Here is an 18,279-nt window from a genome sequence, read left to right on the forward strand (position 1 = left end):
TGTGCATCGCCAGGTGTGACCCAAAAAGGAAAAAAAAAAAAAAAGAATAAAAATCCACAGATTTTTCCGGGCTCCGCCCAGAGCAGCGAATACGTTTTCCTCTCGTTAAGTATTTCTAGTTACCCAAGCTTCACAAACTGCTTTCTCATTCCCTGCCCTCGCTCCTATTCCCACAGTCCCAGCTCCCGGCTTATGTAACGGACCAGGGGGGAGCCTTCGGCGGCGTATCCCCCTCCCCAAAGATATGTATAGTCTATGAGCAACGAATGACAGGTAGCGATGACCCGCGATCAGCTGATTCAAGTGTTTCACCGAATTCCAGCTCGTTTTTTCCGGTGACTCAGGTGCCCAGCCCGGGCGCAGTCCACCGTCCAGCCCCAGAGCCGGACCTGGGTCGCGGCGCGCCGCCGCGTGGGTGCGAGGCCGCGCGCTGATTGGCCCCCGCGCGGCCCGGCCCCGCCCCCGGCCGCAGCCCCGCCCCGCGCGCCGCGGGCGCTCGCCCCAGTCGCTGACAGCGCAGCGCGGGGAGCGGCGCGTCTCGGGGCGCAGGTAAACAGCGCGGCCGCCCCGAGACTCCCAGTCGGGGCGTGGGGGGCGCCGCGGACGCGCGGGGACGCACGGTAGGGGGGCCCGGGGTGCTTCTCCCCGGCGCGGGGCGCGTGGGGCCGGCCCCGGGGGGCGCGTGCGTTTGCGGGGATGCCTCCCGGCACGGCCTGTCTCGGCCGGGAGAGCGCCCGGGGTTCGCGCCGGGGCGGAGGCCGCCGCTCGGGTCCCGGGGAGGGAGGGCGGGAGCGCCCTGCGGTCTGTTCGCTCCCCCCGGTCCCGGGAAACAGGCGCGCGCGTGCCCACCCCGGCCCGAGCGGGGCGCGGGGCGCGGGGCGCGTCTGCGAAGGGGCCGGAGGGGCCCTCCGAGGAGGGGCGCCCGGGCGCGGCGGGGGTCCCGGCTCTCCAGCAGTTCCGCGGCCCCTAGGAACAGGCCTGCGCCCCCGGGGCCCAAGCCCGCCTCTCCCAGTGCCCGGGGCGGCTGTGCGGGTGGCGATCCGTGGGGTGAGCGGTCGCCCCGGCCCCCGGGCCTTGGCCGGCGGAGGAGAAATCCCGGGGCTCTAGGGGGTGCGGGGGAGGGGAGAGGGGGGCCTCCGGGGAGGCCGCCCCGCCCGCCGGCCCCGCGCGCGTCCCGGAGGTCCCGGGGGAGGCCGCCGCCCGCGCCGCCCACAGCGCCCAGGCCGCGCTGGGGGCGCCGCCGGGGGTACCGCGCGGCCGAGGGGGCGGGCGGGGGCGTCCCGGTGCGGAGAGCTCCCCGCGGGCCGCTGGGGGGCCCGACCCGCAGGCTCCCCCGATTTCTGTCTTACTTGCCCTGGCCAGGGGAGCCACTGAGCCCTAAGGAGGAAGGGAGGACCCGGGGCATCTTCCGTTTTTTGACCACCAACAGTGGGTAGAAATGCATTTTTACTGTTCTTGTTGGTTGTTCTTACAGCATCGAAACAGCTGTAGAGTAAATGGTGTCTTGTTTTAATTACACTGATTGAGGGAAGTTGACGCCGCGGTCGGTCGATCGTGGGACGGGTGTTGAAATAGTCTGTGCCTAAAATGCAATGGTCAGTGACTTTGTCAAGCACAGTTCTTTCAATTTCACGTTTTTTCAGTAGAGTGAAATCGGTGGCCCACCCTCTTCCCATCCAGCGCTCTCCTCTGAAAGGCTCTGTGCCTGGGCTTCTACCCGACCCAGAGCTTGCTTGCAGTTTAGCGCGAGATGCGGGGACAGCTTCCTGACTGCCTGGTTTTCTTGTTCCTTTGTTGCACTTTGAGCTTTTAGGGTTTAATGGGCAGTTTCCCACGTGCTCAACATTTGAGGTGTTTCCTGGAAAAGTCCAGATAGATGTAGGGTGAAAGACCTTTACAGATCAAATTGAGAGGGGCGGGGTGACACACACAAAACTGATTTTTAAAAATGTAGACCTCTGAAAAATGAACCTCGCTCTCAGATTTGTAGAAGAAAGCAAACCATGGACGAGAATGAACCATCTGTGTTTACCTACACAATGAGCAACTCCTAACAAGGAAAAAGAACTCAGCAGAAAGGGAAAGAAAGCAAATGAGATTTATATATTATTTGTATTCAACACCAATTTTTCTTACTTGTGAAAGGAAAACATCAAGATTATAATAATAGAGGACTCGAGAAATGATGAATCATTAACTTAGTAAAATGCCAAGGAGAGCAAGTTTGGATTCTTTTTTTTTTTTTTTACATCTTGTTAAATTTAAAGTGACCTGCTTTGTGACTCAGTGTCGAGGACAGGCCTCACTTGTGTGTGGCCCTGGGTTTGAGCCTTGGCAACTGAAAGAGGACAAGAATTCAATGAACAAAAGCAACATTTATAGTCACAGCAACCCCTGTGGAAAGGGGACAGAGCTTTGGAGTTAGAAATAGCTCTGCCACTATGGTTCTGGACCTTTCCCCCGATTTGCTAGTCTTCCTTTTGTCCCTTAATAAAATACAGGAAATACTTATTTCCAGCAGTACCATCTACGCCACTGGCCCTTGGCATGGATGTGTACTTTGTTCTTTTCCTGCTTGTATCAGTCTGGGGACATTATGCCTCAGTCCCTGCTCTTTGTAAAGCAGACTGCTGATGCATTTGGGAGTTCAAAGCTGTGACCCAGAAACCCCCCTCCTAGGAATTTACCTGCTACAAAAGAAGTGAGAAAGAGAGAGGGAGGCCTAGAGCCATATGCAGGCACATATTCAGGGCAGAATGATCTAAAATTAGAACCAACTGGGAAACAACCTAAATGAATAACAGCGGGCACTAGCGAGGAAAACCATGGCATAGCATGACAGGAGCATTATGTAACCATCCAAAGTTGTTTGGTGGCCTAGGCTATAAACTGACAGGTCAAAATTGAGGTTATCAGATTGTGTTAACATATAACCCAATGCATAGATTAAAAACCTGAAAGGAAATGGGTAACAGTGAAAGTTTTCATGCGAATTGTGGGTGATATAATGCCCATAAGTAGAGAGAGAAAGAGGGAAACTGTCTGCCATAGAGGCTAGGGGAGGGGTGGGACAGGTGTGGGGGGGTGGGTAGGGATACTGGGGACATTGGTGGTGGAAAATGTACACTGGTTGAGGGATGCGTCTTCGATCATTGTATGAAGTGAAAGTCAAACATGAAAGCTTTGCAAGTGTAGCTCACAGTGATTCAATTAAAAAAGGAAATGTAGGTGGCTTTGATCTTTCTTGGGTGATGTGTTTTCCTAAACGGTCATTCTTTAAACTGTTCACAGGGCTCTATTTTTTTCCCCCCCAATCAATGTGCCCTCCATGTTAGGGACTTGAAAGGGAAATTTTAGTGTCGAGTTTGCTTTGTCAGCCAAACTTTTTTTCCCAAATATTTTTTCCTTGAATGGGTTTCTATAAGGGTTTAGCTGTTTATATAGTAGATTTTTGTCCTATTAAGAACCGGTCCTTAGTTATTTGTTAATTTGTTAATTCTGGTGTTGTTGTTTCTCTATTTTATTGTTGCTGTTAAGAACTCCTGAATAAATTTGAAAGCAAAGCCGTTTCCGCCAAGCCAAAGCATCTCTCTCTCCCGGGGCACAAAGCCAGCTTAGCTGAGCCACCACCGACGTAAGTACCCACTAGAATTTCTGATCTTGTGGTCGATGCTTCAAAGTCCCCAACTGCCACAGTAAGTCTGAGGCGGGGGGATGGAACCTTTGCTCTGGTGGCCCCTCCCGTCTGGCATGTCGCTCACGCCTCCTGCATCGCCCTTTCTTGTAGAACACCAGCTGGTGTTGCAGCGAAAGGACCACAGCTTTTCCTCTCCTCGGGCTAAATTATGTAAGGAAGGAACCATTTTAAAATATGTACAAAAACAACATACAAGCTGTTTCTGCCCCCGAGTTAACCCTGCAAGGGACAGTCCCCCGACTGCCTGAAGATGCCTGCCGGAGAAGGGTTTTCTAAACTGAAGTTTTAATTTACCTGCTCCCATCCTCCCTTGGGGGATCGTATTTCCTCTTCGAAGGCTGTGAACTGCTACATATTTAAACATTCAGAATGTGCTGGTGTCTAATCCAGGGGTGATGCCTTTGAGCACCATAATCCTTTGTGTGTGTGTGTGTCTGTGTGTGTGTGTTGGGGGGTGCCACATCCAGCAATGCTCAGGAACTACTCTTGGCAGTGCTCAGGGGACAATAGGGGATGCCAGGGTTGGAACCCGTGTCCGCTGCCTGCCTGGCAAGTGCCCTACCCACTGTGGAGCGCCCTACTCTCTCCAGCCCCAGCACAGTAATCCTTGAGTGAATATTCCCGGTAGCAGTTGTTAGCAGTTAGGAGAATTTTTATTTTTTATTTTTAGTTTATTCATCCTGGTGTTCTCCTGCTCTTCTCGTGATTATTGCAGTCACATGTTTACTGCCAAGGCAGTGCAGGCTTCGGGGGAAAGTGCTGTCGGTGCCGTGGAGCGCTGCTCCTGACGCGTCCTGCAGCCTGGCAGCCGTCAGGCACACTCAGGAGAGATTGCGGGGGTGGTTCCCACACGGCAGGAACGGGATGTGGCCATAAGGCAAGGCCACCCGCAGCGTGCAGCTAAGTTATGTTTACACGGCGTGGCCCGCTAGTTCATTCCCTACGCAGTGGCCTGCTGTCTGAGAAGAACCCCGCGCTCTCCTTCCGGACATGGGCTGCAGAGACGGCAGCCGAGTGCGTGCCTCAGGGAAAATGGAGCTCACGGACGTGCAGGGTGCCTACAAGCCCTTAATTTGTTAAAAGAATCCTCAGGGCACTCAAACCAAGCACACCCACCTGTCCAGATTCTTCTTTAGACACTCCTAAGCTCGTTGGTTTAGGGTAGGTTATCGAAGTGATGCTCTTTTTTTCTTTCTTTCTTTTTGCTTTTTTTTTTCTTTCTTTCTTTTTCTTTTTTGAAGGGGGCCCAGGGGATTGACTGACCAGGAGTCACACCTGGTGGACCTCAGGACTTACTTCTGGCTCTAGACTCGGAGATCATTCCTGGTGGGATTATGGGGGACCCTATGTGGTGCCAGTGATCAAACCTGGGTCAGCAGCAAGCAAGGCCGGCCAGCAAGTGCCCTGGTCATGTGCTATCTCTCTGGCCCCTGGTAATGTTGCTCTTAAGAAGTCCTGCAGTGAGCCGGAGAGTGGCTCAGAGGAAGAGCACATACTTTGTATATGTGAGCCCTGCGCTATATCCGCAAAAAAAAAAAAAAATTAATAAGTTAAATAACAACTTTCCAAGCAATACAACCGAATGGCTTAGAGGCCCTTTTCCCTATAAGTTTATATCAGTTCAGGGGTAGACGTGAAAACCAGGATGCCCATGGAAACCACCACCCCAAACTGTTCTTGCAAAATTTTGCATAGTTTGTATTGGATTCTGTAAGAGGTAATAACTTCAAAAAGATTACAGATGATGAATTCTGCTTAACTCAGGGAAGGGCAAGAAATGTCTTTAGAAGGTAAAGAAGGACAAGGAAGCTATGTGATGACACTCCCCTGCCCCCTACCCCCTGTGACTGGGGGTCTAGTTCCCGGCAGCTCCTCCCAGAATCCATGTATCAGTGGGAGTAGTTCGGATGGGGTCATCTGTGGGTGTTTCCTCCTCTAACAGAATAATACTCTGACCTTCTGCTCATGTGTCCAAAGCACACGATCTTATTTATTGTAACTTTACAGCAGTCTAATAGCTAACAGGTCAAGTATACCCTGGATTGTCTTTTGAGATTTCTTTGTTTTGTTTTGTTTTTATTTTGAAGTTTCTTAAATCACCTTCATTTATAGGATCATTCCGTCATGTTCTTTAAAAATCCTCTTTGAATTCTGATTGAAATTTTGTTGACTTTTTGAATTTTTGCAAGGGTGGATCATTCGGCACTGATTTTTTCAAAATTGTGTACCTCTTTCTCTTTTACTAGTCATCCCTTTCTCTGCAACATTTTACAGTTTTCCTATTGTAGGTTATTGTAGGTTAAATGCTAGATATTTGGGGGTTGGTTTTTTTTGGTTTTTTTTCTTTTTGAGTAGACTATTTTTCTTTTTTTCCACACCAGATTATCTAAATAATTAAAATTCATAAACTCATTGTTTTTTTTTCATATTATCAATTTAGAAAACAGCCACCCTACTGAACTTATTTATTTATTCTAAGGCATTTTGAGGGATGATTTTTCTGGCTTTTCCAGGTTGAAAACGAGACCTGACTATTACTTCTAGGACACCCTGAAATGATCGTGATGGCTTGCATTCTTGTCTTGTTCACTATGTTAATGGGACACCTGGGGCTGGAGAGCTAGTGCAGCAGTTAAGGCTGCATGCACCCAACCCAAGGCCAATCCCTGGCACCCCTTGCCATCCCCCGAACTCCTCCAACAGTGATTCCCGAGTGCAGAGCCAGGAGTAAGCCCTGAGCACCCACCAACTGTGCTCTCCCCACACACACACAGAAAATGGGGATACCTTTCCTCTTGTATTCAGGACAGGATGGGAAGGACCAAGGAGGTAGCTCCCTGTAGAGCATCATTTTCTGCCTTGTATGTGTGGAGCCCCAGGTTCCCCACACTGGGGGGTGGGGCGGGTGGAGGAAATGTGATAACAATCTTTTGTGATTGTGAGAGCAGTCATAAAAGATAGCAGTCTTCTATCATTTGTGATAGCAATTCCAGTGCTTCCAAGTTTTTTTTTTTTTTAATAAGGAAAGGATGTGTGTTTAATTAAAAAACCAGTAAGCTTTTTTTTTTTTAATCCTCCTTAATAGAGTTCCTGATTTTTGTTTTCTTCTTTGTTTATTGTTTTGGGACCACACCTAGCAGTGCTTAGCACTTACTCCTGGCTCTGAGCTCAGGAATCACGCCTGGCAGACCCACGGGAGGCACCAGCCTGCTGCACTGTCTCTCCAGTCCTGTAGCATTCCGGATTTTGAACCGTCTCTGTATTTCTTAGAGCATGTTCTTCTCTTACTAACCCACTAGTATTTCCTGTTGGATGTGGGTACCTTTGTTCTGTTAGGTGGCTTCCTTGACCCACAAGTGAGGATGCCCGAATGTTTCTTTGTTATTGTCCAGATTTATTTGTTTGTTTGGCATATGAGACCCTCCCTGCAATTCTCAGCTAACCCTGCCAGCTGATTACTGTGAGGGTTTGAAGAGGCTGTAGGGGGTCGCTCAGTCCCGCAGTACTGGCCATGACCCGGCCACGCTGGCAGTGCTCCGAGTCTCCAGGGCTGCACCCAGCAATGCTCGGAAACCCTTGAAGCAGGCTTGGCCACATGCCAGGCAAGCATCCTCACTGCTCTGCTCTCTCTCTCTCCAGCCCTCTCTCTCCAGCAGGAGGACCGGCCGGAGTGGGAGTACAGCAGGTAGCGTGCTTGCCTTGCACATGGCTGACCTAGGTTCAATCCCCAGCATCCCACGTGGTCCCCTAAGCCCTACCAGGCATGGTCTCTGAGCAGAGAGCCAGGAGTAAGCCCCCAGCTTACTCCTGGTGTGGGCCAAAAACAAAAGGCAGTTTTATAAAGTGATCCCCCTAGGATCCTGGTTCAGAGTCAAATGGACGCATTCTCACTGCTTGCTGGCCTGCAGCCCGCTGCCCTGGCACTCTGCCCTGCCCACTCGTCTCATCCTGCCTCCTGCCCGCTCTTATCTGGCCGCAGACACTCACTCCTGCATAAGCCCCGCCCCGCGCAGCCGAAGATGAGCACTGCATAGCCAGGGCACCTTAGAGACCTGAACAGTTGGGGGTTAAAGGAAGCACCCTGCTGCCTTCTGAGTTTTACAGTATCCTGTACCGTTCCGACCGCTCTTTTCTCCATTTTTTAATGATTTTAGTATTCTGCATGTCCTAGTAACCGCCATTAATATTTGTTGGATGAATTTAAACATGTACTTCTATGATTTATATTTTTAATAGTCAGGTAGTCTCTGAGAGGAACAGATTTTTAATTCAGAGGACCAAATAATGTATCCTAAGTTGTTCATCCTGCTAACAGCTGCTCTTTTTTCTGGAATTATTCTGCCTTTCTCATTTCGAGTGAGGTCCAGTGAGCTCTGCTTCTGTGTGTATGACATTTTCAAATAGATTCTACTTTTTTTCCTATTATGTTCTCCTTATGATTGCAATGTTTTACTGGGAAATTTCTGTTGATTTTAAGAATTGTTTCTTTTCACCCATTCTATTTTTACTCCTGTTAAGTTATACTATCTAGAAGGCTTTTGTTATTTTGTCTGTTTTTGCATCACCATACCCAACAGTGCTCAGGGCTTGCCCCTGGCCCTGTGTTCCAGCTCTGCCCAGTGGATCTTATGTGGTGCTGGGGATTGAACCCAAGTCAGCTGTATGCAAGGCAAGCCCCCTAACCACTCTCCTATCCTTCTGGCCCCTGGTTTTGTTCTTTGTGGGGCGGGGGGAGGCAAACTGTTATCATTTTGTTTTTGTTTTGCCTCATTTCATTTGATTCTTAATTTTTTTTCAATTTTTTATGCTTTTATTATAATTATTTTTTTCTGCAATTCCGGTAATTGAACCCCAGGCCTTGGTGGGGGGGGGGGGGAGTGGTCATGCACTCCACCCCTGATGAGCCACATCCCCAGCCCTGAGAGTCTCAGCTTCATGCTATGAGATTCTTCCGTTGCCTGCTTCATGTCTGTGTGTTTTGTTTGAAAAGTCCATCCCTCACTCTCTGGGTCAGGGGCTGTGGCCGCTGAGGGCCCGCCTTGAACCCCCGACATTCCAGTGGGGAGACGTTCCCCTGTGTGCCCTGTCCCACTCTTGCCCCTTGCCCTGCCTTTCACCTTTCACACTCAGGTCTTTAATCCTAGTGCGGAGCTCAGGATCCAGTTTTGTTTTCTCCAGTGTCCCAGAAATGTCCGCGGCAGACGTTACCCCGTGCTCATTCCCCACCACTGGCCGTCTAGCCACTCTCCAGGCCAGTGTGAATGTGTGGACGCACGGATTTCTTCCTCGGCTCTGCTCTGTTGCTCTGCCTTTGCACCTTGCCCTCAGGGCTAATGCGGCAGACTCCCACTTTCCTTTCTCAAGTCTGGGTTTCCTGCCGGTGACTGTCTTCTCCTCTGGTGACTTTACTCAGCTCCTCAGGTAAGCCAGCTGGAACTGGACTGGCATGGTATTGAGTATGCAATCCTTCCTGATCAAGATAACAGGATCCATTTTTATGTTTTAGAAACTGCCCTCTAGATTCTTTTTCTTAATTTTTTTCATCTTCTGTATAACCAGAGTTTTAAAAACTGTTTTCTCTAGTCTTATTCTATATTTTCGGCCAATTGTTAGCCACCTTGCTTATAGAGATGATTATTTTTTGTTTTGTGTTGGGCCACACCAACTGGTTCCACACTCACAGATCACTCCTAGCAGGTCCAGGGGACTGTGCGGGGTGCTGAGAATCGAGCTTTGTTCCGCCAGGTACGAGGCAAGCACAGCACCTGCTGTGGCCCTGACACACTATTTTCTTTGGTATTGTTTTTGGTTTTGGCCCACACCTGGTGGTGCTCAGGGCTTACTCCTGGCTCTGTGCTCAGGGATCACTCCTGGTAGTGCTCAGTGGACCATAGTCATCTGCATATAAGACAAATGCCCTATGCATTGTACTATCACTCTGGCTTTAATGTACTGTTTTTTGTTTTTTGTTTTTTTTTCAGAAAAAAATTTTAATTTATTTAGGGGCTGGAGCGATAGCACAGTGGGTAATGCATTTGCCTTGCATGCGGCCAACCCAGGTTCGAATCCCAGCATCCCATATGGTCCCCTTAGCACCACCAGGGGTAATTCCTTAGTGCAGAGCCAGGAGTAACCGCTGTGCATCACCGGGTGTGACCTAAACAGAAAAAAAAATATTTAGTTATTTATTTATTTTGCTTTTTGGGTTATTCCTGGCTCTGCACTCAGGAATCACCCCTTGTAGTGCCCAAATGGGATGCTGGGAATTGAACCTGGGTCGGCCGCATGCAAGGCAGACACCCTACCCGCTGTGCTATCGCTCCAGCCCCAGAAAAGGTTTTTTTCTCTCCAGTGAGTTTCTACTCTGTACGGAAGTGCTGTCAGTTCTTAGAGGTCTGTCTCGTTTCCCACCAGCTTTCTGGCTGCCTCACTGGGTCTCGTGCTACTGCATTTGGCTCTGTTGGATTGTCTCTGTACCTGAGCACATTCTAAACAACCACGGCAAGGTCTCTTTTTTGTTTGTGCACCGATTACTCGTTGGTGTTTGCAGAGAATGTTGGACAGAACCTCCAGGCCTGTCACGGGGGTGTCCTGCCTTCCTCTGGTCTCAGATGCACCCATTGAGTATGTCTGCTGCTTTGTTAACATAATTTTATCAAGCCAAGGACATTTCATCCTGTTCCTGATCAGCTGAGTATTTTGTTAGTGGTAAATAGATACTGACCTTTAGCAAATACTCATTGGCTCGAAACATACCAAAAGTCAGGACCAGAATCTGACCACAGAGACTAGTGGGGAGGCCAGCTGGAGAGCCGGACCCATTCCCAGCAGCTGGTCTGGCCACCTGCAGCGGACATGTGTCCCTTCTCCTTTCTGAATTTTGGCGATCTGGTTTGTAGACTAAAGGTGCCCTCATTTTTTTTCTCTTTTTTTTTCTTTTTTTCTTTTTTTTTTTTTTTCTTTTTGGGTCACACCCAGCAATGCTCAGGGATTACTCCTGGCTGTGCACTCAGGAATTACTCCTGGCGGTGCTTGGGGGACCATATGGGATGCCGGGGATCGAACCCGGGTCAGCCGCGTGTAAGGCAAACGCCCTACCCGCTGTGCTATCGCTCCGGCCCCCGGTGCCCTCGTTTTATCATGGAACAGAGATTTGCCGAGGTCTCACCTGAGTTTTGAGTCCCTCTCCTCCTTAAAAGTGGAGTGATAGCACAGCGGGTAGGGCATTTGCCTTGCACGCGGCCAACCCAAGTTCGATTCCCAGCATCCCATATGGTCCCCTGAGCACCACCAGGAGTGATTCCTGAGTGCAGAGCCAGGAGTAACCCCTGTGTATCGCCAGGTGTGACCCAAACAGAAAAAAAAAAAGGCACTGTCTTCATCACCTCGAAGAATTTATTTCTTATTTGGAAGACTGTCTGCATTTTAACAGGGGAAAGTTTTCCTAGACTTATACCCACCACTGTAGTGCCAGTAACCCTCCAGTAACTGACGTTGGAATGGCCTCGGCTTCGTGTTCTCTGATAATCCAGAACCCCATTGTCTTAAGGCTCCCGGTCAACAACACACGCCCTAATGTACAGATTGTGCCTTGTTGCCGCTAACCCCGGTCCATGGTCTCTCTCGACTCCAGACTGGCTCCTGCCGCCTTTCATCTAGCTGTGAAGGGCCTTCCCAAAGCCAGAACCCGCCTCAGCTCCTCCACACCTGGCCCGCCCCGTGTTCTGTCCCTCTGGTTGCCCACTCCAGGAGCTACCTCCTAACATCCGTGATCCCTTCCTTGCCTGTTCGGCCAAGACCATCTCCTCCCATGATCACTCAGCAGTCTTCTAGTAGCTTCTCCACGCACACATAGACACACACACTCACACACGCACAGACACATGACACAAGTGCAACCCCCAGCACAATCTGTCAGTGTCCTTTGTAAAAGAGAATTCACAGGTGGAAACACCCGCCCCCACCTCCCCCCCACTGCCCTTGAGCCCCCAGAGCGAGTCCACACCACCGACCATGCCTTGTAGTTAGCCTTGCCCATTCCTCCTGACGTCCCACCGGCAGCGGTCTGAGAGGAGGCGCCTCAGTGCGCTCTGCTGCTAAGACCCAGGCGTGAAGGGGTGCCCCTGGACGCAAGGGAAGCCGCACAGTGTGGCTTCATGGGCACAGAGGCATGGCCCAGGCCAGTTGGGGAGCCGGCCAGCCACAGGGCAGGTGTCCACCAGGAGTACGGTGCGGGAAAGCATGAGCAGCTGCGGGCTGTGGGGTTTGTCTTCAGGACAGAGCTGGGGAACACCCTGAGGAGACAAGTTCAAGAGTAGCTCCAGGGCGGTCACGCTCTTCGGCCCCGTGCAGTGGGTAAGAGAGATGTTGGCATCGTCCTGCAGCTGGAGGGCCTGGCAGGCCGAAGCCCATGTTCTGTCCCCCCGGGTGCCTCTGGTCTCTGCTCTGGGGACCCAGCCCTCAGACAGATGAGATCTCTCACCTGAAGGGTGGTGCAAGGCGTTGTAGCTTATCCAGATGAGTTTGTCTCCTCAAATCCGCTCAGCCCCTTGGTGTTGGATGGGTTTTGTGTCAGAACACTAGAACAGAAGCCGCTCAGAGGCCACTGAACGCTGAACTCGGGCTGCAGAGCTTGTGGCCACAGGCCCCCTATCTTCAGAGAAGGCGCTGACGTTGAGGGGCAGCCTGGCGCAACCCCTGCTTGTCTCCTGTCTCCAGAAAAATGTGCTGAGAGGTCCCCGGAGACTTCTCGGCGTTCCTGGGCTCAGAGTGTGAGACGGCTCCCCTTCACAGAGGCCTATTGTCGCCTGCCTGTGCCAGGCGCTGCTCTGGCCTCTCTCGGGCAACAAAAGACTCGTTCCCCGTTCCCAGCCGGATCCGATGGGCAAGGGGCAGAGAAGACGTGAGGCAGCAGATTCCGAGGCTCTGTAATTACCACAGCGCCCTGTGGGGGGTCTTTCTAGGTGGGGGTTAGACTCTCAGATTGCCGGGGGCCACTCCAGGGTGCTCATCACCGCCCACACAACAACCCGGGACTGGTCAGTAGCAAGGGGATGGGGTGCATGTTGGGTCAGGGCACTGTGGAGAGACCCCAGCCCCACAGCAGGCGACAGCCTTCCCCACAGCCAGATGCTCACAGCTCCCACCACTGCGCGCTAAACAGGCCCAGGACTCTGGAGACCCAGCCGCTACTTAGAGTTTCCCCCACGCCAGAAGCGGTTTTTTAGTCCAAGGTGGTTTTTACCGTGGCCAACTTTGCTGACAGTTCACCTTTATCAGGTTCCCTGGAGACAGAAGTAATCAGGGTTAGATTTGCCTTTGAAGGGGAAAGGTCTGTTTTGTTTGTTTGGGTTTTTTTTAATCCTCCTGTTTTTCGTGTGGGGGTGGGATGGAGGTGGGGCTACACCCAATGGAACTCGGGCTGTTTCTTGCTCTGTGCTCGAGTGGCCCCTGGCAGTGCTCAGGGAACCAAGTGTGGTGCCAGGGATCCAACCTGGGTTGACTGCATGCAAGGCAAGCACCTTACCTCCTGTACTCTCTCCAGCCTCTGTCATTCTTCTTGTTTGAGTTTGTCTGTTTTCTGTTTTTTGGGTGTTTTTCTTTTCATTTTAGTCACTGAAATTATAAAGGTATTCATAATTTTGTTTATGAATTCATATTTTGTTTTGGCATATAGTGTTTTGATACTGATCCCTTCACCATTGTCCACTCCCCTTTCCAGATGCTTCTGGTCTACCTCTATGAGAGGTGCTGTGTACATACATACATTCCCCCTGTGCTTCCAGGACTTTGCTGACAGGGTTGTACACGCAAAACCTGACCCCTTTCAGCACCCCCTCCTCCTCCCCATTGAACACTTCTCTCCACCATAAACATTGCCCCTTCCCTGCCCAAGAATTCCGGCCCCCTCAAATGTCACGTTCCTACTGAAGACCAGTTCTCATATTATTTCCGTGGTCTTTGGGTATTCTTTATTCCCTCATGTTTCCTTATGTCCTGCATCTGAGAGGGATTGTTAAGTGTCAGTCTCTCTCCCTCTGCCCGACTTCACTCAGCCTGATACTCTCCAGGCCCCTCCATGGAACTGCGAATTGCATGGCTTCGTCTTTCCTTACAGTAATATCGCACTGTGTAGCGGTACCCCAGTCTTGTTATCCAGTCATCTATTCTTGGACACTTGGGTTGTTTCCAGATTTTGGCTACTGTCAGTATTGCTACCGGAACACAGGGGTGCAGATTCAGCCCCTGTTTCTTCACCTTCACAGAGTGAATGCTGCAAAGAAGAAGCGTCGGGTGTGGGTGCGGGTGCCGACGGCTGCAGGGCGGGGCTCACTGGGCGGCAGGCGTTAGGTCACTTCAGCGCTCACACACACCCTCTTCCTTTTGCAGCTCCATCATCATGGTGACGGGCCACCTAGGATGCTGGCTCCTGGTCCTCTTCATGGCCACCTGGAGTGACGTGGGCCTGTGCAAGAAGAGGCCGAAGCCCGGCGGAACCTGGAACTCTGGGGGGAGTCGGTATCCAGGCCAGGGCGGTTATGGGGGCAACCGCTACCCACCCCAGGGAGGCGGAGGCTGGGGTCAGCCCCATGGGGGTGGAGGCTGGGGTCAGCCCCATGGCGGCGGAGGCTGGGGTCAGCCCCACGGGGGTGGAGGCTGGGGTCAGCCCCACGGTGGAGGCTGGGGCCAAGGCTCCCACAACCAGTGGAATAAGCCCAGCAAGCCCAAGACCAACATGAAGCACGTGGCCGGGGCGGCGGCGGCCGGGGCGGTCGTGGGGGGCCTGGGCGGCTACATGCTGGGGAGTGCCATGAGCCGGCCCCTCATGCACTTCGGCAACGACTACGAGGACCGGTACTACCGTGAGAACATGTACCGCTACCCCAACCAAGTGTACTACAAGCCGGTGGACCAGTACAGCAACCAGAACAACTTCGTGCACGACTGCGTGAACATGACCGTCAAGCAGCACACGGTCACCACCACCAGCAAGGGCGAGAACTTCACCGAGACCGACGTCAAGATCATGGAGCGCGTGGTGGAGCAGATGTGCATCACCCAGTACCGCGAGGCAGCCCAGGCCTCCTACCTGCAGGGGGACAGCACAGTCCTCTTCTCCTCCCCGCCCTTCATCCTGCTCATCTCCTTCCTCATCTTCCTGATCGTGGGATGAGGACGGCCCTCCCGCCCGCGCCGACTTCAGCTTTTCTTCTCGCCAGGTTGGGGAGGGGGGGTCTACCTGCGGCCCTTGTAGTGATGGTGTCTCATTCTTGCTTCTCTCTTTGTCACCCATAGGCTAATACCCAGGGGCCCCCAGTGGAGACTGGAAAAGGTAGAGTAGACAGAAGGCCAGTTGTTCAAGCCCCCGTTGGCTCCAGCCATTGTCACGGGCCTGTGCCTGACTGGGCTGGGAAGGGTGTCACTGCAAAATCGGTCGACCTAGATCTAGGCTGATCTATATATACATATACATAAATATATATATAAAAAAAATTGTTCTTTGTCTAGTGCAGTGGATTAAGGTGTAAACCATCTCAGAACAGTGGTTGAGTCCCTTTGCCTAAATCTCTCCAGCTCCTTCCCCAGCTAGAGCCTCGCACACTTAACTCCCCACCTTAGCAGTCATTCCAAAACCCTTTGAAGGCGTTTTCTCACACATTTGAAGAGAAGCTGATGGCATTTCCCTGTTCAAGCCACAGTTTCCGCCAAAGTTGGAAGGAGGCCACGTGATACTCATTCAGCAGCTCAGCTGACTTAGCTTGTGGCAGTGGGCTGTCCTGGGACCACCAGGGGGTGTCTGCAGGGAACTGCAGCAGCGTTTTGCATCTTCTCTGTAGGCTACGCAGCAGCCACTATGTCAAGGGCTGTGTGTCCTGCACCCCAGACCTATGGTCAGAGAATATTTCACAGGGAATGAACATAGCTTTCCATAACCTGGAAGGTTCCGGGGACTTACAGCCCCACATTCGGGAGCGGTGTCCAGAAGGCTAGCTCCTGTTCGGGACGTGTAAAAGCCCCTCCATGTGGCATTCCTTTCCGGAGTCCTGTAAGCGATAGAACTTTAAGGAATAAATATTCAAAAATTAAATCACCAGCTGGACACCAAGAAGCAGCTTTCCTGCGTCCATTCTCCTGGAAGCAGGGGCTGAATGGATGGGGTTTAGGAGAGGCTGGCTGAGCTTAACTCAGGAGGCAGCAGCTATGGAAACACCGTCACCAAAGGAGAGTTCTGTCCTGAAGGTCAGTGCACGAAGAAAAGCATGGCTTGCAGTTCTCCAAGGACAGTCTCATGATAGGCAAGAATCAGATTGGAATTGGGGGCCAGGCCAAGTCCTGCAGTTCTGTGACCGACCTTGGAATCAACCAATAGTGAGCCCAACCCCCACCCTGCCCCTCCCCCCAAAAGAACATAGGTTGGAGATGACCGAAATAGGATCCATTCTGAGTAGAAAAAGAAATTTTGTTATGTTAGGCACAGTTATTTGCTGGATCATTCAACATTGTCACCTAGCAGATACATATTTCTATTCTGCAATGTTAATTGGCTTCTACTGTGTGGGCATTCTCTGTAAAATATACATACATGTATATACACGTATATATTTGCCTCTGACAAACTTAGAAGTGTTGGTTAGTGCAGTTAACATCGGACATAGCTGCTGCATTACCTGTTTTTGTAAGGTACTAATATTTAATGGGAGAATTCTGTTCTGTCCTTAGGCTTACAACGTGCACTGAATAATTTTGTATAAGGAGCCAAAGTGGTCTTGGAACTACGCATGTACTTTATATTTTCTATATTTGTAACTTTGCATGTCCTGGTCTCATTGTATACACATTTCTAGATGTTTAATATCTGACTAAAATTAAAGTAGGCGCTAAGGTGAGCATCTCCTGTGGCATGTACTGTCGTGTTTGCTCGTGTGTACCTCGGATTGGCAGACTCGGGGGGTAGTCGCTCGAGCAAAGTGGCATGTCCCCTCGTCAGCCAGCTGTGATGGTCCCTGTGTCCTGCGCCCACTCCTGGCCTTGCATATGCCATCTGTTGCTCTTTGGTAGACCCCCTGGTATCTGAGCATGCCTGGGGGAAGGCCCTGCCTTGCAGAGGAAGAAGGGCCCGGCTCTCATTTTCTTGTTTTAAATGCAGCCGTCTCTCGGGTACCTACTCGGCCCCTCGCCCTCCCCAGCAGAGCTGTCAGAGCCACGAGCAGTGTCCTTGGCTCCTTCTGAATAGAGGTTGAACCCACATGCCGCTCGGTCCAGCCCAGCCCTGCGGCTCCTGCGCCTGCTTCCGGCCTTCCCCAGTGTGAGCACCAGCGGCCTGGACTCAGGTTTGCCTGCACAGAGGGTTTTCATTTTCATTTTGTTTGGGGGCCTCAGCTGGGGGCGCTCAGGGATTCCTCCTGGCTCGGGAGATCATGTGCTGGGAGTGGAGCCCGGACAACCTGTCTGCAGAACCCGAGTTTTGAGCCATCTCCCAGGCCCAGTAGAGGTTCTGTTTCCTGTAACTTACTAGCAGACTGCACCAGGGGATGGACAGCGGTTGAAATCACCAAAATCTTCGTCCCTGTCAATACCTTGGTTGATACTGACACCCTGCCATAATCAGAGGATCGACCTATACTACAAATGGAAAGAAAAGTTGCTGTGAAACTCCATCTTTCACAAAACCACCTAAACAAATGACACAGTTAAACGGAAGATTTAGAAAAGAACTTCGGGGCTGGAGTGGTAGTACAGTGGGCAAGGCACCTTGTGCAAGGCCAGCCCAGGTTTGATCCCCACACTACACAGGGTCCCCTGAGCCCACCAGGAGTGATCCCGAATGCAGAGCAAGGAGTAAGCTCTGAGCACCACCTGGTGCGACCAGAAACCAAAATGAAAAAGAATCTCAGAGTGAATTCTTAAACCATAAAAATTATCTGTTCTCATCATTGCCTTTCTGGCCATTTTTTCTAATGACTTAAAACTAACTCTACATTATCCACAATCATACTTTCAAAAATAGTTCCCTGAAAATCGGGGGTGCTTGGAGAGCCAACATGAATATTCTGGTCTCCATGTTTTCTTCCTGCTCTAACTCCTATGAGTTACCAATAAGAGCAAATGTATATTCATACATACACTTCTTGGGGGTCTCCCAGGGTACCCTACGGGTGTTCCTAGTGATTCTCAGCTCACTGGGAGACCAGATGGTTGAATTCAGGATCTGGTACTGCTCAGGCTCTGGGGTCCTCAGCAACATGGGACCACCTGATAATGGTTGGGGGCCAACAGGGCTACCCGGAGGTGCCCAGGAACCTCCATGGTGTACCTGGCAGTGTTGGGGGGCCCTGCGCTGGGTTATGGGGTCCCACACATACAACATGTTCCCTCTCAAGCCCTGTGTCTCCCTGTACCCCACCCACCATGCAGACACTTTGGAAAACAACAGCCTAAACTTCAGAGTCTACACTCTGGAGAGAATTCTCCCAGAGGCCTGTCATTTTGTGGCCCCTCCTTTGTGGCCTTTGGAGGGAAATCGGGGGGTTCTGCACTGGCTGGTACCCCTGCAGACGCCTTAATCCCAGCCCAAACCAGAG

The 18,279-nt window shown here is 51.4% G+C and overlaps 1 protein-coding gene across 2 annotated transcripts; it reads left to right on the forward strand.

The window, feature by feature from the left end:
* The first annotated feature begins 487 nt into the window (after positions 1-487).
* Positions 488-16,589, forward strand: PRNP (prion protein). Of its 2 annotated transcripts, none has more exons than XM_055130299.1 (3): positions 488-549; positions 3,538-3,634; positions 14,087-16,589. In XM_055130299.1, the coding sequence occupies exon 3, from the start codon at positions 14,097-14,099 to the stop codon at positions 14,868-14,870; it is 774 nt and encodes a 257-aa protein (XP_054986274.1). In that variant the 5' UTR covers positions 488-549; positions 3,538-3,634; positions 14,087-14,096; the 3' UTR covers positions 14,871-16,589. The 2 variants fall into 2 exon arrangements, with proteins under 2 accessions (XP_054986274.1, XP_054986275.1); XM_055130300.1 differs by having other exon boundaries at positions 495-620.
* The last annotated feature ends 1,690 nt before the right edge of the window (positions 16,590-18,279 follow it).

The sequence above is a fragment of the Sorex araneus genome, chromosome 3 (genome assembly GCF_027595985.1).
Source record: "Sorex araneus isolate mSorAra2 chromosome 3, mSorAra2.pri, whole genome shotgun sequence".
NCBI lineage: Eukaryota > Metazoa > Chordata > Mammalia > Eulipotyphla > Soricidae > Sorex > Sorex araneus.